The 27851-nt window shown below is 44.9% G+C and overlaps 1 protein-coding gene across 4 annotated transcripts in view; it reads right to left on the bottom strand.

The window, feature by feature from the left end:
* Window positions 1-78: 78 nt before the first annotated feature.
* The window catches only part of TMEM192 (transmembrane protein 192), a 38171-nt gene continuing 10398 nt past the window's right edge, over window positions 79-27851 (bottom strand). For 2 of the 4 annotated variants that reach the window (XM_039479221.2, XM_039479220.2), the window contains exons 4-6: window positions 18305-18439; window positions 9595-9697; window positions 79-3304 (exon numbers count right to left, since the gene is read on the bottom strand). In XM_039479221.2, coding sequence (XP_039335155.2) covers window positions 3166-3304; window positions 9595-9697; window positions 18305-18439 — 377 coding nt within the window. In that variant the 3' untranslated portion in view covers window positions 79-3165. Of the gene's footprint in view, window positions 3305-9594; window positions 9698-18304; window positions 18440-24999; window positions 25058-27851 lie in introns of all 4 variants that reach the window. The other 2 variants (XR_012516958.1, XM_039479222.2) reach the window with 2 other exon arrangements.

Raw genomic sequence — 27851 nt, 5'->3', positions numbered from 1 at the left:
AAAAAGAATATCACAGGACAATACTAAGCAAAGGACTTGAATATACATATCATAAAAGTTATATAAATGACCAAATAATTTGGAAAAAACACGTTTAACACTTTGTTAGTATCCAAAGAAATGCAATCTGAAACAATGACATACTCATCAGATGGGTCAAGATTTAAATAAGATAACACCCACTATTAGTAAGGATATGGAGACTGGGTGTGCTGGCTCACACTAAAAATACAAAATTTTTAGTAGTTTATACTAAAAAATAGTGGCACACATCTGTAGTCCTAGCTACTTGGGAGGCTGAGGCAGGAGAATTGTTTGAACCCAGGAGGAGGAGGTTACAGTGAGCCCAGATCACGCCACTGCACTCCAGCCTGGGCAACAGAGTGAGACTAAAAAAAAAAAAAAAAGTGTACATTGGTATAATTCCTTGGTAGTGAGATTTCAAATAATTTTTTTGCTTTATCTTTTTCCACATTGCCATTAAAAAAAAATAAGCTTTTAACTTTCTAAGTCATGATGCCGTGATTATATATACATATACATATACATATACATATATATATATATATATATACCTGTATCTATCTATATACATATACACATATATACTTATAACAAAAGATTTACTATACCTACCCTAGTTCAGGGCCATATCTTTCTGCCATTTATATTTTGTCCATATTGAACTAGGATCTGATACTCCTGAAACTAAAACTGATGTCACTTCCTGCTTGAAATCCTTCAGAGGATCCCATTATCAACAAGATAAAGTGCGGGTCTCCGGCACAGTATCAAGGCCCTCCAAGCTCTGACCCTGTCCCTCTCCACCCAGGTCCTGCCTCACACTTTTGGTTCCAGCTACACACAGTGCTGTGATATTTTGTGGCTGTTTGCCTTGCTGCTTTACTCATTGTTTCGCCTGGCATTCCTACACCTCTACCATCCCGTCCCCAGGGTGTCCCCTCGTGGATCTGGCACAGCACGTTGGGCCTACTGTCCTTACTGCACTTAGCACAAAGTCTGGAAATCTAGTCCTCAGTCTCTTCAGAATGTAAGCTACCAATCAGAGTCTTTTATTTTTGTATCCACAGTACTGGCACAATTACCAGCCTGGTGAATAGAATGTTTAACATTTAAATTATTTTTCTCTAATCACAAGTGATGATGAGCATTTTTTCATATGTTTGCTGGCTGCATAAATGTCTTCTTTTGAAAAGTGTCTGTTCATATCCTTCGCCCATTTTTTGATGAGGTTTTCTTCTTGTGAATTTAAGTTCTCTGTAGTCTGGATATTAGCCCTTTGTCAGATGGATAGACTGCAAAAATTTTTTCCCATTCTGTTGATTGCCAGTTCACTCTATTGATAGTTTCTTTTGCTGTGCAGAAGCTCTTAAATTTAATTAGATCCCATTTGTCTATTTTGGCTTTTGTTGCCATTGCTTTTAGTGTTTTAGTCACGAAGTCCTTGCCCATGCTTATTTCCTGAATGGTATTGCCTAGGTTTTCTTCTAGAGTTTTTATAGTGTTAGCCCTCATGTTTAAATCTTTAATCCATCTATAGTTAATTTTTGCATAAGGTGTAAGGAAGGGATCCACAAGAACAGAAAACCAAATGCCACATGTTCTCACTCATAAGTGGATGTTGAACAATGAGAACACATGGACACAGGTAGGGGAACATCAGACACTGAGGTCTGAGGGATGGGAAGCTAGAGGAGGGATAGCAGGGGGTGGGGAGATTGGGGAGGGATGGGATTAGGAGAATTATCTAATGTAGATGACGGGGCAACAGATGCAGCAAACCACCACCAGGGCACGTGTATACTTATGTAACAAGCCTGCATGATCTGCACACGTACTCCAGAACTTAAAGTATGAGAAATAAACTTTTAAGAATTGTTTTTTCATTTTTCTATTTTGTTACTTCTTTTCTTTTTTTTTTTTTTTTTTTTTTGAGATGGAGTTTTGCTCTTGTTACCCAGGCTGGAGTGCAATGGCGCGATCTTGGCTCACCGCAACCTCCGCCTCCTGGGTTCAGGCAATTCTCCTGCCTCAGCCTCCGGAGTAGCTGAGATTACAGGCATGCGCCACCATGCCCAGCTAATTTTTTGTATTTTTAGTAGAGACGGGGTTTCACTATGTTGACCAGGATGGTCTCGATCTCTTGACCTTGTGATCCACCCGCCTCGGCCTCCCAAAGTGCTGGGATTACAGGCTTGAGCCACCGCGCCTGGCCTCTTATTTCTTGAGAATAGAAAGCTGTAGGAGTTTGCATAGTATGCTACCTAGTAAGATCTCAGTCCAATGGTGAGAAAATTCTCTATGAAAGCTACATGGCCCATGATGTCATTCAACACCACATAGGCATATAAAATACATGGTAACGCTCTGCAGGAAAAACATTAAGCAATAATGACTTCTTTCAACAGCTTAAAAGTGAGAAGAACTTATTTGATTAAAACGCTGTTTAAAATAGATTGTCTTGTTAGGCTTCCCCTATTCATAACCAAATCATTACAGGGTTCAGTGTCAGGTAGAAAAATGTTGACTATGGAGTTGTTTAGCCTCTGATTCTAGGATAAACCAAGCAGTTAAATCAGTTCAAGAAGTTCAATAAAACAGACATTCTCCTCAAGTTATCAGGGCTTCTACAGGCACTTTTCAAGTGACCCACAGCCCTATATTTTACTTTATTTGATTCATTTACTTATTTTGAGATGGAGTTTCACTCTTGTTGCCCAGCTGGAATGCAGTGGCACAATCTTGGCTCACCGCAACCTCCGCCTCCCAGGTTCAAGCAATTCTCTTGCCTCAGCCTCCCGAGTAGCTGGGACTACAGGCATGTGCCACCATGTCCAGCTAATTTTGTATTTTTAGCAGACATAAGGTTTTCCATGCTGCTCAGGTTGTCTCGAACTCTTGACCTCAGGTGATCCACCTGCCTTGGTCTCCCACACTGCTGGGATTATAGGCATGAGCCACCATGCCCAGTCAAATCCTATATTTTAAACGGCCACAGAAGTCAGAACTAAATTCAGGTTTCCAACGAACAGTGTAAAATGCTATTCAGCAAATGCTGCAGTTCCCTGTGGCAGCTTGTCCCGTAGTCAGTTAGTTTGAATTACTCTGGGTTTCTCTGCAATTGCTGTCATGAGGGTGAGCCTTTTATGTTCTACTTGGCTGACAGCCCAGGTCCGAGGAAGAGAGAGCCAACAATCGCTTACTCAGCAGCGCATTGTGGCGCTTCAGGTATTCAATGATGTCTCCTTGCTTTTCAACAATTTCTTCTAGGCTTGAAATAGTCCTGCAAATAATCAAGATATAAGTGGGTTATACATATTCACCAATACTCATTAGTGTCTCTGCAAACTTAGGTTTTTAGTAAAGCATGTTGTATTTGTTACCTTTTCCTAGCTGTCAGAAGCCAGGGCAATATTAGCAAACACTATTTTTTCCATAAATCATTTTCGTAACTTCTACTCTTGAAATAAATTTAAAATGTTATAAACTTTCATAACTCTAAGTTTTAAAAAAGGCCATCATTGCTTTATTTAAGAAGGATTTGGCCGGGCGCAGTGGCTCAAGCCTGTAATCCCAGCACTTTGGGAGGCCGAGGCGGGTGGATCACGAGGTCAAGAGATTGAGACCATCCTGGTCAACATGGTGAAACCCCCATCTCTACTAAAAATACAAAAAAATTAGCTGGGCATGGTGGCGTGTGCCTGTAATCCCAGCTACTTAGGAGGCTGAGGCAGGAGAATTGCCTGAACCCAGGAGGCGGAGGTTGCAGTGAGCTGAGATCGCACCATTGCACTCCAGCCTGGGTAACAAGAGCGAAACTCTGTCTGAAAAAAAAAAAAGGATTTGTAGGCTGGCCGCGGCTCATGCCTGTAATCCCAGCACTTTGGGAGGCCAAGGCAGGCGGATCATGACCAGTCTGACCAATATGATGAAACCCCGTCTCTACAAAAATTAGCCGGGCATGGTGGCGTGTACCTGTAATCCCAGCTACTCAGGAGGCTGAGGCAGGAGAATCGCTTGAACCTGGGAGGCAGAGGTTGCAGCCCGGGCAACAGAGCAAGACTCCATTTCAAAATAAATAAATAAATAAGAAAAATCCTAAATTGTTAGAGTAAGATAATTGAATATAAGTGATCAACTTAAATGGCATTTGAAGATAAGACAAAATCATTCAATAATCAAGTGATGATTAAAATAGACAACTCTGACCATAAGAAACATTTTTTTTCTTTTTTTTTTTTGAGATGGAGTTTCGCTCTTGTTACCCAGGCTGGAGTGCAATGGTGTGATCTCAGCTCACTGCAATCTCCACCTCTTGGGTTCAAGCAATTCTCCTGTCTCAGCCCCCCGAGTAGCTGGGACTACAGGCGTGAGCCACCATGCCCACCTAATTTTTTTTTTTTTTTTTTTTTTTTTTTTGAGACGGAGTTTCGCTCTTGTTACCTAGGCTGGAGTGCAATGGCGCGATCTCGGCTCACCGCAACCTCCGCCTCCTGGGTTCAAGCAATTCTCCTGCCTCAGCCTCCTGAGTAGCTGGGATTACAGGCACATGCCACCACGCCCAGCTAATTTTTTGTATTTTTAGTAGAGATGGGGTTTCACCATGTTGATCAGGATGGTCTCGATCTCTCGACCTCATCATCCACCCGCCTCGGCCTCCCAAAGTGCTGGGATTACAGGCTTGAGCCACTGCACCCGGCCACAATTTTTTGTATTTTTAGTAGAGATGGGGTTTCATCATGTTGACCAGGATGGTCTCGATCTCTTGACCTGTGATCCACCTGCCTCGGCCTTCCAAAGTGCTGGGATTATAGTGTGAGCCACTGCGCCCGGCCGAGAAACATTTTTTTTTAGTGTATGGCATTTGTTTCTTTTTGCATTTCTCCTTTTTTCCCCCATACCACAAAAATGTATTTTACACTTGACGCAAAGAAAAATAGTCCATAAGTATATAAAACAAAACAAAACAAAATCTAACTCCTTCCTATGCTACTGCCCCAACCCACTTTGGTCTCACTGCTCAGAAGTAATAGCTATAAAGTATTTTTAATTTCCTTCCACTAATATAAGAGATTAGTACTAGAAATAGTGATGATCATAATGATAATGACAAAATACGCCAGATGAATTTTAATGTTGTGACTAAAAATTGCCTATTCAAGAAATAAGCTGTTATTTGATATGTTTTACTCATATATTCTATGTGCTAAAAGGGAAATATTTCAAGGGATGGTGAGGAATTCAGCATAAGCAATATAGAATGGTCCCATGTGAACAAAGAAGATTTCTTCTTAGAAATAATTATAAATAGTTATGCTTATAAATAACATGGTTACAGGAATGGACTATGTAACCACATTATTATTATTATTGAGATGGAGACTATCTCTGTCGCCTAGGCTGGAGTGCAGTGGGATGATCTTGGCTTACTGCAACCTCCGCCTCCCAAGTTCAAGCGGTTCTTCTGCCTCAGCCTCCCGAGTAGCTGAGATTACCGGCACCTGGGAAGCCGAGGTTGCAGGAGCCGAGATCATGCCACTGTACTCCAGCCTGGGGGACAAAGTGGGACTCCATCTCAAAAAAAGAAAAAGAAAGTGCCAAAAAAGATTGTATTTTCTAGGGGAAATAATCCATTTCACTAAAGACACCTCCATTTTTGTAGTTCTGTACATACTGAGAATTCAAGAGGGTATAATCGGGCCTCAGGAAACTGAGGGTAAAGGATTCTAGAACTATCACGATATCATCAGCTTACACTGTAGGACAGAGATAACCATCCCAGGATGAAGAACCTTGGACTTGCAGCTCATTAAATATTTTGTTTTGCTTTTTTTTTTTTTTTTTTGAGACGGAGTTTCGCTCTTGTTACCCAGGCTGGAGTGCAATGGCGTGATCTCGGCTCACTGCAACCTCCGCCTCTTGGGTTCAGGCAATTCTCCTGCCTCAGCCTCCTGAGTAGCTGGGATTACAGGCACACACCACCATGCCCAGCTAATTTTTTGTATTTTTAGTACAGACGGGGTTTCACCATGTTGACCAGGATGGTCTTGATCTCTTGACCTCGTGATCCACCTGCCTCAGCCTCCCAAAGTGCTGGGATTACAGGCTTGAGCCACCGCACCCGGCTTTGTTTTGCTTTTGTTTTTTGCCCTTTTTTCTTTTTTTTTCTTTTTTTTGAGACAGAGTGTCGCTCTTGTTACCCAGGCTGGAGTGCAATGGCGCGATCTCGGCTCACCGCAACCTCCGCCTCCTGGGTTCAAGCAATTCTCCTGCCTCAGCCTCCTGAGTAGCTGGGACTACAGGCACGCGCCACCATGCCCAGCTAATTTTTTGTATTTTTAGTAGAGACGGGGTTTCACCACGTTGACCAGGATGGTCTAGATCTCTTGACCTCGTGATCCACCCGCCTCGGCCTCCCAAAGTGCTGGGATTACAGGCTTGAGCCACCGCGCCCGGCTTTTCTTTTTATTCATTAAGTATTTTTTTTTTTTTTTTTGGAGACGGAGTTTCGCTCTTGTTACCCAGGCTGGAGTGCAATGGCATGATCTCGGCTCACCGCAACCTCCGCCTCCTGGGTTCAAGCAATTCTCCTGTCTCAGCCTCCTGAGTAGCTGGGATTACAGGCACACACCACCATGCCCAGCTAATTTTTTGTATTTTTAGTAGAGACGGGGTTTCACCTTGTTGACCAGGATGGTCTCGATCTCTCGACCTCGTGATCCACCCGCCTCGGCCTCCCAAAGTGCTGGGATTACAGGCTTGAGCCACCGCGCCCGGCTATTCATTAAGTATTTATATACCACACTGTAAGAAAAAGCAGTGTCCATCCTCACTCAACACTGTCACACCTGTATTGCCACTTCACACCTATGCCTAACAACAGTTCAGTTTATAAGAGCTAATTTTAAAATGACACTAATTCAAAAACTGGCCTTACTAAAAGCCAACAAATTAAACTATATTTATTTCAATAAGTATTTTTAAAAGTATCTCTTTTATTCATCTATAAAGTTTCTTTTTGTTTGTTTGTTTGTTTTGAGACAGAGTTTCCCTCTTGTTACCCAGGCTGGAGTACAGTGGCAAAATCTCGGCTCACCGCAACTTCCACCTCCTGGGTTCAAGCAATTCTCCTGCCTCAGCCTCCCAAGTAGCTGGGATAACAGGCATGTGCCACCACGCTTGGCTAATTATATATTTTTAGTGGAGACAGGGTTTGTCCATGTTGGTCAGGCTGGTCTTAAACTCCCAACCTCAGGTGATCTGCCCACCTCAGCCTCCCAAAGTGCTGGGATTACAGGCGTGAGCTACCGCACCCAACCTTTTTTTTTTTTTTTTTTTTTTTTTGAGACGGAGTTTCGCCCTTGTTACCCAGGCTGGAGTGCAATGGCGCGATCTCGGCTCACCGCAACCTCCGCCTCCTGGGCTCAGGCAATTCTCCTGCCTCAGCCTCCTGAGTAGCTGGGATTACAGGCACGTGCCACCATGCCCAGCTAATTTTTTGCACTTTTAGTAGAGACGGGGTTTCACCATGTTGACCAGGATGGTCTCGATCTCTCGACCTCGTGATCCACCCGCCTCGGCCTCCCAAAGTGCTGGGATTACAGGCTTGAGCCACCGCGCCCGGCTTTTTTTTTTTTTTTGAGACGGAGTTTCGCTCTTGTTACCCAGGCTGGAGTGCAATGGCACGATCTCAGCTTACCGCAACTTCCGCCTTCTCGGTTCAAGCGATTCTCCTGCCTTAGTCTCTCGAGTAGCTGGGATTACAGGCATCTGCCACCGGGCCTGGCTAATTTTTTGTATTTTTAGTAAAAGCAGGGTTTCACCATGTTAGCCAGGGTGGTGTTGAACGCCTGACCTCGTGATCCACCTGCCTTGGCCTCCCAAAGTGCTGGGATTATGGGTGTGAGCCACCGCACCTGGCCATACATACTCATTTATGTCTTCTTTCTTGCAGCCTTTCAATCCAGTAAGCAGTATTACAATTTTGGATTAAATCAATATTCAGAATCTGCAATATCACTACCTAAATATTAGCCACAGTTAAGCCATGGAAATCAGCCTTCTGATTTACCTAGAATAATCACCTCATTTTTTGTTTATATAGTTTTTTTTGTTGTTGTTTTTTAAGAAAGGGTCTCACTCTGTCACCCAGGCTGGAATGCAGTGGCATGATCTCCGCTCTCTGCAGCCTCAACCTCCTGGGCTCAATCAATCCTCCCACCTCAGCCTCTTGAGTAGCTGGGACCATAGGTACCTGCCACCACGCTTGGCTACTTTTTTGTATTTTTTGCAGAGACACAGTTTTGCCATGTTGCTCAGGCTAGTCTTGAACTCCAGGGCTCCAGTGTTCCACCGACCTCAGCCTTCCAGAGTGCTGAGATTACAGGTGTGAGCTACCATACCCGGCCTATATAGTTTTTACAACTACCTTAGCCCCAAGATCTCCAACAGATATGAATGATATTTTAAGCCATGGAAGTCACTTAGGGAGAGACTGTGATAGAAACAAGGAAGGGCAGACCAGGCTGGCTGTTTGGGAGGCTAAAGTGGGAGGATTGCTTGAACACAGGAGTTTGAGGCCAGTCTGGGCAACACAGAGAGACTCCATCCATTAAAAAGAATAGAACAGGTTGGGCAGGGTGGCTCATGCCTGGCCACCCTGTAATCCCAACACCTTGGGAGGCCAAGGCAGGAGAATCACCTGAGGTTGGGAGTTCAAGACAAGCCTGGCCAATATGGTGAAACGCCATCTCAACTAGAAAATACAAAAATTAGCTGGGTATGGTGGTACATGCCTGTAGTCCCAGCTACTCAGGAGGCTGAGGTGGGAGAATCACTGGAACCTGGAAGGTGGAGGTTGCAGTGAGCCGAGATCGCACCACTGCACTTAAGCCTGGGCAACAGAGCGAGACTCCATCTCAAAAAAAAATAAGACATTTACAAAAAAGAATGCTTCAAGGAAGGAGTAACCAATTAATGATGTCAAAAGCTCTTGAGAGGTTAAATAGGTCAGCTAAGTGGGTTAATCTAACTTTTGAATCAAATATATGACCTATTTAATAAATTTACATGTCCTGATTTAGACTTGATTTTACCACAGCTGAAAAGAAATAAACAGATCAAACAATTGTGAAAGTACAAATACAGGGTCATAAATTCTAAGCATCAGAATGGTTTCTAGCTTTCTAAGGGAAAAAACTCAATTATTTTTATTTTTATTTTTATTTATTTTATTTTATTTTTTTTTTGAGACGGAGTTTCGCTCTTGTTACCCAGGCTGGAGTGCAATGGCACGATCTCGGCTTACCGCAACCTCCGCCTCCTGGGCTCAGGCAATTCTCCTGCCTCAGCCTCCTAAGTAGCTGGGATTACAGGCATGCACCACCACGCCCAGCTAGTTTTTTTTTTTGTATTTTTAGTAGAGACGGGGTTTCACCATGTTGACCAGGATGGTCTCAATCTTTCGACCTCGTGATCCACCCGCCTTGGCCTCCCAAAGTGCTGGGATTACAGGCTTGAGCCACCACGCCTGGCCTTAAAACTCAATTATTTTAATTCTCACCTAAATCTTACCTGAATCCAGTCTCTGAGGTAATATTGCTGGGGTAAGCATAGATTTTTTCTTCTTCAAGTATATCAGGCTCTGGTTTAGCTTTATTAAATTTCCGGATTTTCACTAAAATAATAAAAGTCATTATTAGATCTAATTCTGAAAAAAAAGTCTATTTCCAGTTTTTCAAATTATGCTAATTTGCTGTTCTTATTAACATCCTCGATTATTTCAGTCTATTATGTGCCAGGCCTGTACTAAGCCCTGAATACAGGGATTACATTAGCACTGAAAATAGCAATAATAGCTGACATTTAACTCACACTTGGAACACATGAGGCACAGTTTAAATGGTTTACATGGATGCCCTCATTCAGTTCTCATAATCACCTGCATGAAATGGATGCTCTTATTACCCGCTTAGTGAAGTCCAGAGAAGTTGAGCAACTAGCCAGCCATTTAATTCAGAAATCATGACTTCCTCTGGTCCAGGGGAAAATATACATAATAAGCCTATCTTTTTTTTTTTTTTTGAGGCGGAGTTTCGCTCTTGTTACCCAGGCTGGAGTGCAAGGGCGCAATCTTGGCTCACTGCAACCTCCGTCTCCTGGGTTCAGGCAATTCTCCTGCCTCAGCCTCCTGAGTAGCTGGGATTACAGGCACGCACCACCAAGCCCAGGTAATTTTTGTATTTTTAGTAGAGATGGGGTTTCACCATGTTGACCAGGATGGTCTCGATCTCTTGACCTCGTGATCCACCCGCCTCGGCCTCCCAAAGTGCTGGGATTACAGGCGTGAGCCACTGCGCCCAGTCCATAAGCCTATCTAAGACAGCCTAGAAAGTACCTTCAATAGAAGCTTGTGCAAGAAGCTTGCACGAGGAGTTGTCAAGCTGCTGTTTGCCCTGGAAAGCAGTGTGTAACTCAACAGGCGGTATTAGAGAGGGGAAAGAGGATAGAGCTTGAGCCCATCCTTGAGAATTAACACAGGAATTAATCACACAGACTAGGAGAATAAAGAAGGGTGCTTCAGGTGCAGGAGGAGTCTGAACGAGTGCTATGGTCTTGAGAAGGTACATGTATGTATGGGTGTGAGAATGTATAGACACGGGGTGAGGCTGGGAAGGTGGGCAGTGAAGGCATCAGGAGTGACTGTTGTGTCATGCAAGACATTTAGCATTTTTTTTTTTTTTAATGGAGTCTTGCTCTGTCGCCCAGGCTGGAGTACACTGGCACAATCTCAGCTCACTGCAATCAATGCCTCCACCTCCCAAGTTCAAGCAATTCTCTCACCTCAGCCTCCCAAGTATCTGGGATTACAGGTGCATGCCACTACACCCGGCTAATTTTTTTGTATTTTCAGTAGAGATGGGGTTTCACCATGTTGGCCAGCTGGTTTCAAACTCTTGGTCTCAAGTGATTTGCCTGCCTTCGCCTCCCAAAGTGCTGGGACTACAGGTGTGAGCCACCGAGCCTGGCCTAAGACATTTAGATTTTATCCTCAGAGCAACTGGCAGTCATTGAAAGGATCTCACCATCATCCCTGAAGAGCAGATGGTAGAGGCCATTCAAGGACAGCCTTTTAGGCTGGGCATGGTCACTCACGTCTGTAATCCCAGCACTTTGGGAGGCCAAGGCAGGTGGATCACCTGAGGTCATGAGTTCAAGACCAGCCTGGCCAACATGGTGAAATACCGTCTCTAGTAAAAACACAAAAAGTAGCTGGGCATGGTTGTGAGCACCTGTAATCCCAGCTACTCAGGAGGCTAAGGCAGGAGAATCACTTGAATCCAGGAGGTAGACAGAGGTTGCAGTGAGTTGAGATCACACCATTGCACTCCAGCCTGGGTAACAAGAGCAAAACTCTGTTTCAAAAAAAGAAAAAGAGAGCTTTTTATGCCACAATAAAACTTTAGATTTTTTTTTGCCCTCAGCCATTAGAAAACTCTGGGCAGGAAAACTGTTAATAGAGTTAACTATGAGCAAGGTCACATTGGCAGGAATAAGGAATATGAATGAGTGGACAGAGGGAAAGAGACCTGTAATGTGTCTATGGATGTAGTCATGCAAGAGATGATGAGTACCCAACCAAGGCAGTGGCAGGGACCAAAAAAAAGAGACAAAGTTCAAAGACAGGTAGACCAAATAAGACTGATGACTGATCACCAATCCTATCCAGTTGAAGAAGAAAGAAGAAGCTAGATGACACCTACATTTCTAGGGTTCTGACTTATCATGGATGCAGGCTGGTATTGTTAACTGAGCTAGAAGTGGAGGGTTAGGATAGAGGGAAATTTAGAAGAAAATAATGTTCAGTTCAATTCTGATCTTATTGGTGTCTGTGGGACATGTAGACGAAAACTTCACCAAGCAGATAAATATATAAAAGTTTGGGACCAGGTGCAGTGGCTCACACCTGTAATCCCAACACTTTGGGGGCCTGAGGTGTGTGTATCACTTGTCAGGAGTTCGAGACTACCTGGCCAACATGGGGAAACCCATTTCTACTAAAAATACGTACAAAAATTAGCTGGGCATGGTGGCACATGCCTGTAGCTCCAGCTACTTGAGAGGCTGAGGCAGAGATCGTGCCACTAGACTACAGCCTGGATGACAGAGTGAGATTTTGTCTCAAAAAAAAAGGCGGGGGGTGGGGGGGAAGAAACAGCATGGGATGAGACAAGTCCCAATAAAGGGAGTGACTGTCAACTCAGACTGCCACCCATCTATGTGGAGCTTCAAATGAATCAGAATATTTAGCACATGAGTTGGGGGAGGGAAGGCAGGTTAGGCTCAGACACCAAATTTTTTTTTTTTTTTTGGAGATGGAGTTTCGCTCTTGTTACCCAGGCTGGAGTGCAATGGCGCGATCTCGGCTCACCGCAACCTCCGCCTCCTGGGTTCAGGCAATTCTCCTGCCTCAGTCTCCTGAGTAGCTGGAATTACAGGCACGAGCCACGATGCCCAGCTAATTTTTTGTATTTTTAGTAGAGACAGGGTTTCACCCTGTTGACCAGGATGGTCTTGATCTCTTGACCTTGTGATCCACCTGCCTTGGCCTCCCAAAGTCCTGGGATTACAGGCGTGAGCCACCGCGCCCAGCTACCAAATTTTTTTAAAGTTCCACATATGATTCTATCCTTTTTTTTTTTTTTTTGAGGAGGAGTTTCGCTCTTGTTACCCAGGCTGGAGTGCAATGGCGCGATCTCGGCTCACCACAACCTCCGCCTCCTGGGTTCAGGCAATTCTCCTGCCTCAGCCTCCTGAGTAGCTGGGATTACAGGCACGCACCGCCATGCCCAGCTACTTTTTTGTATTTTTAGTAGAGACGGGGTTTCACCATGTTGACCAGGATGGTCTCGATCTCTTGACCTCGTGATCCACCCGCCTTGGCCTCCCAAAGTGCTGGGATTACAGGCGTGAGCCACTGTGCCCGGCTGATTCTTTCCTTTTTAAGAACTTTACTGTGATGCAGTTCACATATCATGCAGCTTACCTTTGTGTACAATTAAATGATTTCAGCATATTCAAAGAGTTGTGTAAACATCTCCACAATCAATTATGGAACATTTTCATATCTCCAAAAAAACCCTGTAGTCACTCCTCATTTGTCCCCTTCCTCTAGCTTTAGGCAACCACTAATCTATTTTTGTTTCTACAGAAGTGCCTGCTCAACCAGATGGCGGTGGCTCACGCCTGGAATCCCAGCACTTTGGGAGGCTGAGGCAGGTGGATCACAAGGTCAGGAGTTCAAGACCAACCTGTTCAACATGGTGAAACCCTGTCTCTACTAAAAATAGAAAAACTAGTCAGGTGTGGTGGCATGTGCCTGTAAACCCAGCTACTCAGGAGGCTGAGGGAGGAGAAGTGCTTGAACCCAGGAGGCAGAGGTTGCAATGAGCCGAGATCATGCCATTGTACTCCAGCCTGGGCGACACAGTGGTGAGACGCTCTGTCTAAAAAAAAAAAAAAAAAAAAAAATGCCTGCTCAGCCAGGCTTGGTGGCTCACGCCTGTAATCTCAGCACTTTGGGAGGCCAAGACAGGTAGATCACCTGAGGTCAGGAGTTCGAGACCACCCTGACCAACATGGAGAAACCCCATCTCCACTAAAAATACAAAATGAGCTGGGCATGATGGCACGTGTCTGTAATCCCAGCTGCTTGGGAGGCTGAGGCAGGAGAATCACTTGAACCCGAGAGGCAGAGATTGCAGTGAGCCAAGATCACACCATTGCACTCCAGCCTGGGCAACAAGAGTGAAACCCCATCTCAAAAAAAAGAAATGGGCCAGGCGCAGTGGCTCAAGCCTGTAATCCCAGCACTTTGGGAGGCCGAGGCGGGTAGATCACGAGGTCAAGAGATCGAGACCATCTTGGTCAACATGGTGAAACCCCATCTATACTAAAAATACAAAAAACATTAGCTAGGCATGGTGGCACGTGCCTGTAATACCAGCTACTCATGAGGTTGAGGCAGGAGAATTGCCTGAACCCAGGAGGCGGAGGTTGCAGTGAGCCGAGATCGCGCCATTGCACTCCAGCCTGGAAAACAAGAGTGAAACTCCGTCTCAAAAAAAAAAAAAAAAAAAGAAATGCCTGCTCCGGGCATTTCATGTACATAGAATCATTATCAATGTGGAGTTTATTGTGACTGGCTTCTTTCACTTAGCACAAATTTTCAAGGTACATCCACATTGTATGTATATCAGTACGTTCACCAAATCCATGTATTAATTCCTTTTCATGGTAGAATTAAATTCCACTGTACAGATATAACATATTTTATTTTATTTTTTTTATTTTTGTTTTATTTTTTTTTTGAGATGGAGTTTCGCTCGTTACCCAGGCTGGAGTGCAATGGCGGGATCTCGGCTCACCGCAACCTCCGCCTCCTGGGCTCAAGAAATTCTCTTTGGCCGGGCGCGGTGGCTCAAACCTGTAATCCCAGCACTTTGGGAGGCCGAGGCGGGTGGATCACGAGGTCAAGAGATTGAGACCATTCTGGTCAACATGGTGAAACCCCGTCTCTACTAAAAATACAAAAAACTAGCTGGGCGTGGTGGCGCGTGCCTGTAATCCCAGCTACTCAGGAGGCCGAGGCAGGAGAATTGCCTGAACCCAGGAGGCGGAGATTGCGGTGAGCCAAGATCGCGCCATTGCACTCCAGCCTGGGTAACAAGAGCGAAACTCCGTCTCAAAAAAAAAAAAAAAAAAAAAAAATTCTTCTGCCTCAGCCTCCTGAGTAGCTGGGATTACAGGCATGTGCCACCATGCCAAGCTAATTTTTTGTATTTTTAGTAGAGACGGGGTTTCACCATGTTGACCAGAATGGTCTCGATCTCTCGACCTCATGACCCACCCGCCTCGGCCTCCCAAAGTGCTGGGATTAAAGGCTTGAGCCACCGCGCCCGGCCCTAACATATTTTATTTATCTACTCATCAGTTTACTCCAACAATATTGGGCTGTGTCCCCTTTCTATTATGAATAATGCTGTTTTGAACATTGATGTGCCTGTTTTTGTGTCAATACATGTTTTCAGCTCTCTTGGATATATACCTAGGAGTGTAATTGCTGAGCCATAGGGTAAATCTATGTTTAACACTTTGAGGAATTGCACACTTTACATATGATTCTCTTTCTTTTCCCCCACATGTGATTCTGATGGGCATTCTCAGCTGAGAACTAGGTTGACGAAGCTAACCAGAGGTTAAACAAAAAAGTGAAAAGATTAGGAGATTTGCACAGAGTTCATCAGAAAGCACCAGGAAGGAAGCAGGCAGCCAAAGAATAAAGTGAGGAAATATAACTAGAAGCCCTTAACTTTTAGCAGTCAAGAAAGCTAGAAATAACAAGCATCTTAAGGCCCGAAATGGAACTGGGCACAGAAGATGAGGCTCTACACTGCCACTAGGAACGACCAAGACTAAGCTTTGAGGTTCCTCCACTGAAGGGTCTAGAGAACACTCAGCAAAGGAGAAGAAAGTGAGGCAGCTGGAGAGGCAGGCAGGAGACCAGGAAAGCAAGAGTCCCAGAACGAGGGAAGGACCATTGCAAGAAGGGAGTGATCCACTAAGTCAAATGTCACTGAAAGATCAGGTAAGTTGTTTATGTTCCTGTCTTATCTCCCTACAATAGCATCTCAAAATAATAATTCCTAAATAAAGAACACTTTCCTCTCTTAGATATAGAAGACAGAAGTTTCTCAGATTGGAGTATTGGGGATAACAGTGATACGGTATTAAAGTAAAAGTAAGAGGCAGAAATAAAAGATGTACCTATAGTCTGACAATACAAAAATGTCCACCTTTCAGGCCAGGCATGGTGGCTCCCACCTGTCAACCCAGCACATTGGGAGGCCAAGGTGGGTGGATCACCTGAGGTCAGAATTTGAGACCAGCCTGGCCAACATGATGAAACTCCATCTCTACTAAAAATACAATAAATTAGCTGGGCGTGGTGGCACACACCTGTAGTCCCAGCTACTCCGGAAGCTGAGTACTTGAAGCCAGGAGACGGAGGGTGCTGTGAACCAAGATCGCGACACTGCATACCAGCCTGGGTGACAGAGTGAAACATCATCTCAAAAAAAAAAAAAAAAAAAGTCCACCTTTCAGACTCATCTCTGCAGTTATTAAATAATTTGTTGTTGTTAGAGACAGGGTCTCACTCTGTCACCCAGGCTGGAGTACAGTGGTATGATCACGGCTCACTGTAACCTTGAATTCCTGGGCTCACGCAATCCTCCTGCCTCAGATTCCCAAGTAACTGAGACTACAAGTGTGCACCACCACACCTGGCTAATTAAAAAAACATGCTGGCCCGGCGCGATGGCTCAAGCCTGTAATCCCAGGAGGCCGAGGCGGGTGGATCACGAGGTCAAGAGATCGAGACCGTCCTGGTCAATATGGTGAAACCCCGTCTCTACTAAAAATAAAAAAAAAAAAGTAGCTGGGCATGGTGGCACATGCCTGTAATCCGAGCTACTCAGGAGGCTGAGGCAGGAGAATTGCCTGAACCCAGGAGGCAGAGGTTGCGGTGAGCCGAGATCGCGCCATTGCACTCCAGCCTGGGTAACAAGAGCGAAACTCCGTCTCAAAAAAAAAAAAAAAAAAAAAAAAAAAAACATGCTGTAGAGACAGGGCCTCACTAAGTTGCCCAGGCTGGTCTCGAACTCCTAACCCACCTTGGTCTCCCAAAGCACTGGGATTACATGTGTGAGCCACCACAACCAGCCCTTAAAGTAAGTTAAATTGAATGCATTTGGCATTTTTCAGATCACAGGTCAGGCAATAACACCAAAGCAATCACATGGAACAAGAATTTTCCCTTCATCCTTCCCATAATAAGCCAAGGAAAGCACACATGCTAGAATATCAAAATACTAAAAAGACAGGTGGGCTTGGTCACTATTTACAGATTTTTTCACCCTGTAAGTTTGGGCTAAATACAGTTTTGTTTTCGCTTCCTTTTAACTTTAAAAAATTTGGGGGACCAGGCACAGTGGTTCACATTTGTAATCCCAGCACTTTGGGAGGCTGATGGGGAGGACTGCTTGAGCTCAGGGGCTGGAGACCAGGTTGGGCAAGACCCTGTCTCAGTTATATATATATATATATATATATATATATGTGTGTGTGTGTGTGTGTGTATAAAATATGTGTATATATGTATATATATTATGTATATATACGATAAATAAGAAAAAAAATTTACCCAGCTGAATTTAAGATTCATAAATGCAGTTTTTGCATCTACAATTTAGCTATTAATTAACTTATTTTTATTATTTTTCATTTCTTTTTCTTTTCTGTTCTTCTTTTTTGGAGATGAGAGAGTCTTGCTGTCGCCCAGGCTGGAGTATAGTGGGTGATCATGGCTCACTGCAAGCAACCTCCCAGGCTCAAGCAATCCTCCCACCTCAGTCTCCCTAGTAGCTGGGACTCCAGCTGTGCACCACCATAGCTGGCTAATTTTTTAAAATTGAGATTAGGTTTCCCTTTGTTGCCCAAGCTGGTCTGAAACTCCTGGGCTCAAGAGATCCTCCCACATCAGCCTCCTAAAGTGCTGGGATTACAGACATGAACCACTGTGACTGGCCTATTTCTTCATTTTTAATTTTAAATGCCAAGCTGACATTTCAGTTGTCTTTAGTGAAGCAAAAGTTTGTGAATGTTTTTGCTGTTGTTGTTGTTTTAAGAGACAGAGTCTTACTCAGCCTGGAGTACAGGCACATGATCTCAGCTCACTGCAACCTCTGCCTCCCAGGCTCAAGTGATCCTCCTACTTCAGCCTCCCGAGAGGCTGGGACCACAGGCATGCACCACCATACCTCGCTAATTTTTTGTATTTTGGGTGGAGATGGGGTTTCGCCATGTTGACCAGGCTGGTCTTGAACTCCAGAGCTCAAGTGATCTACCTGCCTCAGCCTCCCAAAGTGCTGGTATTACAGGCTTTAGGTGCCATTCCCAGCTCAAAAAGTTTGTGTCTTGTTTTAATGGAAAAGTTTCACTGGCACTGACAAAAATTTATTAATGACACAATCTTAGAAGAACAGGGTCTCACTGGTGGTGGTTGTACCTTCCTGTTGGTTTGAAATTAAAGACGTCTGGATGTGGTTTCCACTCAGATACACAGAGAACTTCCTTGTCACTAAGAAAATGAGCTCTACTTTAAACTGGGAGGAAAGGAAGTAGTTCGAGGTTCCTTCAAGAACAGCCTGGTTATAATTCTCACCTGTGTAAATGAGGAGACACATAAGGGAACAGATGAGTTCCAGGGCCAGGAGGGCCAGAATGAGGTCAAGATACAATCTTCCGGGCTCCGGGAAGGAGTGCTGCATGCACAGTATGAGGAGAAGCACTGTGTTGCCTGAGGAGGAGAAACAGAAAACACAGCGTGTAATGAGAAAGACATGTATGGTCTTTGCTCAACAGATAGTTGGTCTTTGTCTGGTTCCTGACACAGAGCTCCTAAAACACTTGTAATTTCCTGAGTGATCACAGCCTTCAGAAATGAACACCCAGGCCAGGCGCAGTGGCTCACACCTGTAATTCCAGCATTTTGGGAAGCCAAGGCAAGAGGATTGCTTGAGCCTAGGTGGTTAAAACCAGTTTAGGCAACATAGCAAGACCCCAACTCTACAAAAAAATAAATAAATAAAATGTGAGCCAGGCATGGTTGCACACACCTGTAGTCCAAGCTACCTGGGATAGCATAATCTCAGCTCACTGCAACCTCTGCCTCCCGGGTTCAAGTGATTCTCCTGGGAGGATAAGGTGGGAGGACCGCTTGAGCCAGGAACGTTGAGGTGCAGTGAGCTGAGGTCACACCACTGCACTCCAGCCTAGGCAACACAGCGAGACCCTATCTAGGAAAAAAAAAAAAAAAAGAAGAAGAACAAACGAAAGGCCCAGAGAGAACTTTTTTTTTTTGAGATGGAGTCTCACTCTGTCGCCCAGGCTGGAGTGCAGTGGCATGATCTCAGCTCACTGCAATCTCCTCCTCCCAGGTTCAAGCAATTCTCCGGCCTCAGCCTCCTGAGTAGCTGGGATTACAGGCCTGTGCCACTACGCCCAGCTAATTTTTGTATTTTTAGTAGACAGAGTTTCACTATGTTGATCAGGCTGGTCTCAAACTCCTCACCTCATGATCCACCCACCTCAGCTTCCCAAAGTGCTGGGATTACAGGTGTGAACCTGTACATGACCAGCACACCTGGTGAGAAAACTATTCTTATGCTTACGTTTGATGAAGAATGGACAGCCTTGTAGAAATGTGATTGAACAAAATATGATCTAATGGGAATAGGCTGAAGGGGGAAACCCAGCAAGGCCTGTCTATTCAGATGCTTCTTGGCTTCTCTGTGTAGACTCCTCACTCCCAACCCTCCTGACGTATAGGGCAGGACCCCTCCAAAATTAAGAGTCTTCAAGGAAAAAAGGTAAATCGAGAAAGTAACGTTTCTAGGTTTCATGGGCTGCTTTGGAGAGAGGATTCTAGTTTCTAAGGCCTGCCTTTGGGAAGAGGAGTTCTGGTTTCTACGACTGGCCGGGGAGAAAGGACACGAAACAGGAGGGCAGGAAGGCAGACACTCCACTCCTGAGCCCCCTCCAAGCTGCTTTAGGCTGGAGTATGCAGCACGCCCCCGCACGCCCCCCCCCCCGCACTTTGGAGTATGGTGTCCTGAGTCATCAGGTCCATTTTGTCTTTGTATAGAGCTCCTAAAACCCTTGGAATTTCCTGAGAGAAGTGCCTTTTGTTATTCATGACAAATCCTTTCCATCACATCTCATCAGTTTATGCTGATGGCATGACTTAGGGTGGGGCCCCTACACAGTCTCATGGTGGGGTTGGTCACCAAGATGACCAGTGATTAGAGTTTTCAGCCCCACCCACGAACCTCAGGGAAGGGCAGAGAAGAAGGGGGGCTGGATTGAAAGTTCTATAAAAACTATTGAACATTATTTTGATGAACTTCTGGGTTGCCAGGAGGGTGGTCCACTCCACAACTCCATGTAGACAGAAGCTCCTGTACGTGGGACCCTGCTAGACCTCATGCCATGTACCTCTTCACCTGGCTGTTCATCGATCTCCATTAAACATAAGTAAAGTGTTTCCCTGAGTTTTGTGAGCCATTCTAGCAAATTACAGAACTCAAGAAGAGAGGGGCCAGGTGCGGTGGCTCACATCTATAATCCCAACACTTTGGGAGGCCAAGGCAGGTAGATCACTTGAGGTCAGTGTAAGGTCTGACCTCACCATGATAATCTCTGTGACCTGAACCTACACCCTAGATGAGTTCCTGGAAGAAACAATAAACCCCAGCGGTGCCTAACTAACCTGAGACATTCTTCTATTGTTTCTTATTCCAGCCTCAATTGACAAGGCCATTGGACTTTGCAACCCAGTTTGGCCAACCTAGTGACTCCACACCCTACAACTCCGTCCCAGCTTGGCCAACCTCCCAACTCAACACCCTACAACCCCCTCCCAGTTTGCAAAAAACTGCCAACTGTAACTGGGTAACTTTTGTAACTTTCCACTGCCTCCTCGACAACATACAAAACCAACTCCTATCCCACCGCCCTCTGCTGACGGCCTTTTTGGCCTCAGCCCACCTGCACCCAGGTGAATAAACAGCCATGTTGCTCAAAGCCTGTTTGGGGGGTCTCTTCATTCAGAACACGCATTTTAACAGTCAGGAGTTCAAGAGCAGCATGGCCAACATGGCGAAACCGCGTCTCTACTAAAAATACAAAAATTAGCCAGGGCTGGAGTGTAGTAGCGTGATCTCAGCTCACTGCAACCTCTGCCTCCCAGGTTCAAGCGATTCTCCTGCCTCAGGCTCCTGAGTAGCTGGGATTACAGGAACCTGCCATTACACCCAGCTAAATTTTTGTATTTTTAGTAGAGATGGGGTTTCACCATGTTGGCCAGGCTAGTCTTGAACTCCTGATTTTGTGATTCACTTGCCTCAGCCTCCCAAAAGTGCTGGGATTACAGGTGTGAGCCACCGCACCTGGCCAATATAGCTTTACAACATTTAGGAAAGAAATACTAGGGAAAAAAACTTGTGCAGAGAAATGAAAGCATTTTCAAAGGAGTTTTCAAAGTACTGGGCAAATCCTACATACCAGCAAGTTCTGTGGACATGAAGTTTACAGTCTGGTGGGAAAGGCGTACTGAAATAAAACATTCCCTATAATGGTATGTGCTGTGGACATTACACAAGTCCCCTCCTTGAAAAAGACGACCCTAAACAATATCTTAGTTCAGAGGAAAGTTACTTCAGCTCTGGGTTACCACACCAGCCTCCTTATCAGTTTTGTGCTAACCAAATACACTCTACAATTACATAGTAATAGTCTAATAATTGATGTCTTTTTTTTTTTTTTTTTTTTTGAGACAGAGTCTTACTCTGTGGCCCAGGCTGGCAAGATCTCAGCTCACTGAAACCTCTGCCTCCCTAGTTCAAGTGATTCTCTGCCTCCCTAGCAGCTGGAATTACAGGCACCTGACACCATGCCCAGTTAATTTTTCTATTTTTAGTAGAGACAGTTTTGTTTTGTTATTTTTTTAAACAAAGTTTCTCTCTTGTTGCCAAGGCTGGAGTACAATGGCTCCATCTCAGTTCACTGCAGCCTCTACCTCCTGGGTTCAAGTGATTCTCCTGCCTCAGCCTCCGGAGTAGCTGAGATTACCTGCATACACCCAGGTAATTTTGTATTTTTAGTAGAGACAGAGTTTCTCCATGTTGGTCAGGGTGATTTCAAACTCCTGATCTCAGGTGATCCACCCACCTCGGCCTCCCAAAGTGCTAGGATTACAGGTGTGAGCCACTGTGCCCAGCCAGTAGAGACAGGTTTTCTCCATGTTGGCCAGGTTGCTCTGGAACTCCTGGCCTCAAGTGATTTGCCTACCTTGGCCTCCCAAAGTACTGGGATTACAAGGTGTGAGCCACCATGCCTGGCCTACTTTGGTGTTTTGTAAATGGTTTTATAATCATAGACACAGCCTAAATGTTTTTTGTTTTACTTCAATCACCATTAAGATTCTAGGCCAGGCATGGTGGTTCACGCCTGTAATCCCAACACTTTGGGAGGCTGAAGCAGATGGATCACTTGACGTCAGGGGTTTGAAACCAGCCTGACCAACATGGTGAAACCCAGTCTCTACTAAAAATACAAAATTAGCCAGGTGTGGTAGTGCACACCTGTAATCCCAGCTACTCAGGAGGCTGAGGCAGGACTTGAACCTAGGAGGTGGAGTCTGCAGTGAGCCTAACTGCGCCAGCCTGGGCAACAAGCGTGAAACTTTGTCTTAAAAAAAAAAAAAAGGATTCTAAGGTTAATGGAATACTTGCTATTCATTAAAAATATTTGGAAGAAATAAGTTCCTGTGGGCTGGGGAGGTTCTTTAATGACCACAAACTGAGAGCTGCCACCCCTGGGATTCAGTGTAGGACCTGCTGCCTCCTAGAAACAAAACCCGCAATCTCACCCAGACCTGGACTCCTTCAGTATAAAACGGGGGAAATAATACTTATCACACAGGGTTTTGGTGGGAAGAAATGAACTAACAATGCCTAGGTAGACATGCAATAAATGGCATATATCGTTATCATTATTATAACAATAATTCTGATTTTCAGTTCCAGGCATATGGTATGCAGCCCCTCCTCCAGACAACTCTCAGGGGACTTGCAGTCTGATGCTATGCTACAGGAGAGACCCAGCCTCTCTGGCTCACCGCAGGGCACCAGGCCCAGATATCAGTGCGGACTCCAGTAGGCATTTTCACAAGTCAACTAAGACAGCCTCAGGCCGGGCACGGTGGCTCAAGCCTGTAATCCCAGCACTTTGGGAGGCCGAGGCAGGTGGATCACGAGGTCGAGAGATCGAGACCATCCTGGTCAACATGGTGAAACCCTGTCTCTACTAAAAATACAAAAAAAAATTAGCTGGGCATGGTGGTGAGTGCCTGTAATCCGAGCTACTAAGGAGGCTGAGGCAGGCGAATTGCCTGAACCCAGGAGGCGGAGGTTGCGGTGAGCCGAGATCGCGCCATTGCACTCCAGCCTGGGTAACAAGAGCGAAACTCGGTCTCAAAAAAAAAAAAAAAAAAAAAAAAAGACAGCCTCGGGCCCTCTCAAAGAATGTGGGCCCCAGAGAACTAAGGGTGTGCAGGAAGGACACAATCACTAGGCTCTCAGGCCCTACAATTCTTACTGGGACCTGCTTTATAACTTAGTATTCTTTCCAAATTACCTTCGAGAGCAGTTCCCTTGAACTGCACTTTTGCATGTCCCCAGCCTCTGGCTTCACACTTTGAGGCCCCAGAGAGGAACACTGCTTGACTGGACCCATCTGATGGGGTAAAATATTTTCAGTGAAGGACCAAGTTTTCATTTTAATGGGAAAATGCCCCAAATATGCAACTTGTCTATGTAACTAATAATAACTGATCTTTTTTTTTTTTTTTTTTTTTTTTGAGACGGAGTTCCACTCTTGTTACCCAGGCTGGAGTGCAATGGCATGATCTCGGCTCACCACAGCCTCTGCCTCCTGGGTTCAGGCAATTCTCCTGCCTCAGCCTCCTGAGTAGCTGGGACTACAGGCACGTGCCACCATGCCCACCTAATTTTTTGTATTTTTACTAGAGACAGTGTTTCACCATGTTGACCAGGATGGTCTCGATCTCTTGACCTCCTGATCCACCTGCCTCGGCCTCCCAAAGTGCTGGGATTACAGGCTTGAGCTACCGTGCCTGGCTCAACAGGTAATTTTCTTTTTTTTTTGAGGCGGAGTTTCGCTCTTGTTACCCAGGTTGGAGTGCAATGGCGCGATCTTGGCTCAATGCAACCTCTGCCTCCTGGGTTCAAGCAATTCTCCTGCCTCAGCCTCCCGAGTAGCTGGGACAACAGGCGTGCACCACCATGCCCAGCTAATTTTTTGTATTTTTAGTAGAGACGGCATTTCACCATGTTGACCAGGATGGTCTCGATCTCTTGACCTTGTGATCCACCTGCCTCGGCCTCCCAAAGTGCTGGGATTACAGGTGTGAGCCACCAGGCCGGCCAAATATTTTTGCTTGGTAGGAAAGCAAAGCCCTTTCTCCCACCCTCATCCAAAAATAAATAATTTTTTTCTTCTCTAGAAAATAATGAAATGTATCAGGCTGAAGTTAATATTATCAGTATTGTTATTTGTAAGTCCTGTACCTCCATAGACTTACCTTGTCTTTTTTTTTTTTTTTGCAAATAAGAAATATATATATATTTTTAGATGGAGTCTTGCTCTGTCAGCCAGGCTGGAGTGCAGTGGTGCGATTTTGGCTCACTGTAACCTCTGCCTCCCTGGTTCAATCCTACCTCAGCCTCCCAAATAGCTAGGACTACAGGCACCCACCACCACGCCCAGCTGATTTTTTTGTATTTTTAGTAAAGACAGCGTTTCACCATATTAGCCAGGATGGTCTCAATCTCCTGACCTCATGATCTGCCTTCCTTGGCCTCCCAAAGTGCTAGGATTGCAGGTGTGAACCACTGCACCTGGCCAATAAAAAATATTTTTAAAAACAGAAATAGTCGGGCACGGTGGCTCAAGCCTGTAATCGCAGCACTTTGGGAGGCCGAGGTGGGTGGATCACGAGGTCAAGAGATCGAGACCATCCTGGTCAATATGGTGAAACCCCGTCTCTACTAAAAATACAAAAAAAAAGTAGCTGGGCATGGTGGCACATGCCTGTAATCCGAGCTACTTAGGAGGCTGAGGCAGGAGAATTGCCTGAACCCAGGAGGCGGAGGTTGCGGTGAGCCGAGATCGCGCCATTGCACTCCAGCCTGGGTAACAAGAGCGAAACTCCGTCTCAAAAAAAAAAAAAAAAAAAACAAACAAAGAAAAAACAGAAATAAGAAATAAGGTAAATACCTGCTCCATTCCATTTGATTTTCTGGGTCTTCACATAAACATGATATCACCTGTGATTCTAAAGGTCCAAGTATTTAGAAATAGATCATGTTAAGGTTCACATGTTTAATAAGAATTTGAAAGGCAGACTTTGGAAAGGTTAAAGATCAGACAATCTCTTTGTGAGCTTCAAAAATGCTATTTCCAGACCATCACTTGAGAAACTGAATATAATTTTGGCTACAGATCATGTAAGATCTGTTGTAGTTTAAAAGCAAGTTTTTTCTTTTTTTTAATTTTTGTGTTATTCTGACATCTTCTGGCCAAAAGAGAGTGCTGCATATCAACAGTTAAACATTCTCAAGCTCATTCTCAAAAGACACAGAAAGCAATAAACGTTCCCCCTTCAAGAGCAGCAAGATCACCCATCTCTATAAACTACTTCTCTCTGCTACAGCATAGCCTTTCAGCCTCCACTGAGAATTTCACTGAGTAAATGAACTTGCAGCCTGCTCTTTACGAAAATGTACTAACAGAACAGAAGGAAAAAAAAAAATTAAATTCTGTCCTGCTGAGAAGAAAAAAAAATTAAATTCTGTAGAGCATTTTTTTGGAGGAAAAAAGTCTCTAATTTGGATTCAATTTTTTTTCTTTTTTTACAGAGGGGCATGTCACTCTTTCACCGAGGCTGGAGTGCGGGGCATAATCATAGCTCGGACACCCAGGCTCCAGTGGATCCTCCCACCTCAGCCTCCCAAGTAGTTAGGACTACAGGCATAGGCCACCACACATGGCTAATTTATTGGCTAATTTATTGATTTTGTTTTATTTTTATTCGTCTATTTATCTATTTATTTATTTTGAGATGGAATCTCATTCTGTCACCCAGATTGGAGTGACTGGAGTATAGTGGCACTTTCTCTGCTCACTGCAACCTCCACCGCCTGGGTTCAAGTGATTCTCAGCCTCCCGAGTAGCTGGGACTACAGACACCTACCCCCACCACGACTGGCTGATTTTTATATTTTTCTTTCTCTCTTTTTTTTTTTTGAGACGGAGTTTCGCTCTTGTTACCCAGGCTGGAGTGCAATGGCATGATCTTGGCTCACCGCAACCTCCACCTCCTGGGTTCAAGCAATTCTCCTGCTTCAGCCTCCCGAGTAGCTGGGACTACAGGCACTCACCACCATGCCCAGCTAATTTTTGTATTTTTAGTAGAGACGGTGTTTCACCATGTTGACCAGGATGGTCTTGATCTCTTGACCTCGTGATCTACCCGCCTCGGCCTCCCAAAGTGCTGGGATTATAGGCATGAGCTACCGCGCCCGGCCGATTTTTTAATTTTTCATACAGACAGGGTTTCACCATGTTGGCCAGGCTTGTCTCGAACTCCTGACCTCAAGTGATCCACCCACCTTAGCCAACGAGTGTTAGGATTATAGGCATGAGCCACCATGCCCAGCCTTATTTATTTATTTTTTTTAGACAGATTTTTGCTCTTGTCACCCAGGCTGGAGTGCAATGGTACGTTCTCGGCTCACTGCAACCTCCACCTCCACCTCCAGGGTTCAAGCAATTCTCCTGCCTCAGCCTCTCAAGTAGCTGGGATTATAGGCGCCTGCCACCACGCCCAACTAACTTTTTTATTTTTAGTAGAGACAGGGTTTCATCATGTTGGCCAGGCTGGTCTCGAACTCCTGACCTCAAGTGATCCACCCACCTTAGCCAACGAGTGTTAGGATTATAGGCATGAGCCACCATGCCCAGCCTTATTTATTTATTTTTTTTAGACAGATTTTTGCTCTTGTCACCCAGGCTGGAGTGCAATGGTACGTTCTCGGCTCACTGCAACCTCCACCTCCACCTCCAGGGTTCAAGCAATTCTCCTGCCTCAGCCTCTCAAGTAGCTGGGATTATAGGCGCCTGCCACCACGCCCAACTAACTTTTTTATTTTTAGTAGAGACAGGGTTTCATCATGTTGGCCAGGCTGGTCTCGAACTCCTGTCATCAGGTGATCCACCTGCCTTGGCTTCCCAAAGTGCTGGGATTAAAGGTGTGAGCCATGGCACCCAGCCAATTTTTTTTTTTTTTTTTTCAAACTTAAATTGGTGCTCATTTGTTACAGCACTAAATTTCTCATTTTTGGTAGAGATGGGATGGGGGCTCACTATGTTGCCCAGGCTAGTTTCGAACTCCTGGCCTTAAGTGATCCTCCTACCTTGGCCTCCCAAAGGTCTGGGAATATGTGCAAGAGCTATTGTGCCCAGCCTGGATTCAAAAAAAATTTTTTTCTTTTTCTCTTTTTCTTTTTCTTGCCCTCCCCCAAGCCCCATCCCTCACCAAGTAGGAAGACTACATATGGATTCAATTTTTTTTTTTTTTTTTTGAGACAGAGTTTCACTCTTGTTGCCCAGGCTGGAATGCAGTGGCACGACCTCAGCTCACTGCAACCTCTGCCTCCTAGGTTTAAGCAATTATCCTGCCTCAGCCTCCCGAGTAGCTGGGGACTACAGGCATGGACCACCACACTTGGCTAACGTTCGTTTTTATTTTTAGTAGAGATGGGATTTCACCATGTTGGCCAGGCTGGTCTCAAACTCCTGACCTCAGGGGATCCTGCTGTCTTGGCCTCCCAAAGTGCTGGGATTACAGGCGTGAGCCACCATGCTTGGCCTGGATTCTAAATTTTTAAAGATTGATTCTGGACTCAAATTGAAAAACAGGATCTTTCTAAAAGGTAGAAACTGATACTAAGTTATTTACTACAACTTTTTCTTTCTTTTTTGTTTTTTTGAGATGGGGTCTCACTCTGTCACCAAGGCTAAAGTCTGGAGCACAGTGGCATCATCTCTGCTCAAGCAATCGTCCCACT

The sequence above is a fragment of the Saimiri boliviensis genome, chromosome 3, assembly GCF_048565385.1.
Source record: "Saimiri boliviensis isolate mSaiBol1 chromosome 3, mSaiBol1.pri, whole genome shotgun sequence".
Classification (NCBI taxonomy): domain Eukaryota; kingdom Metazoa; phylum Chordata; class Mammalia; order Primates; family Cebidae; genus Saimiri; species Saimiri boliviensis.
Note: the sequence above shows the minus strand (reverse complement) of the source record. Positions and strands in the feature narration are given on the sequence as shown.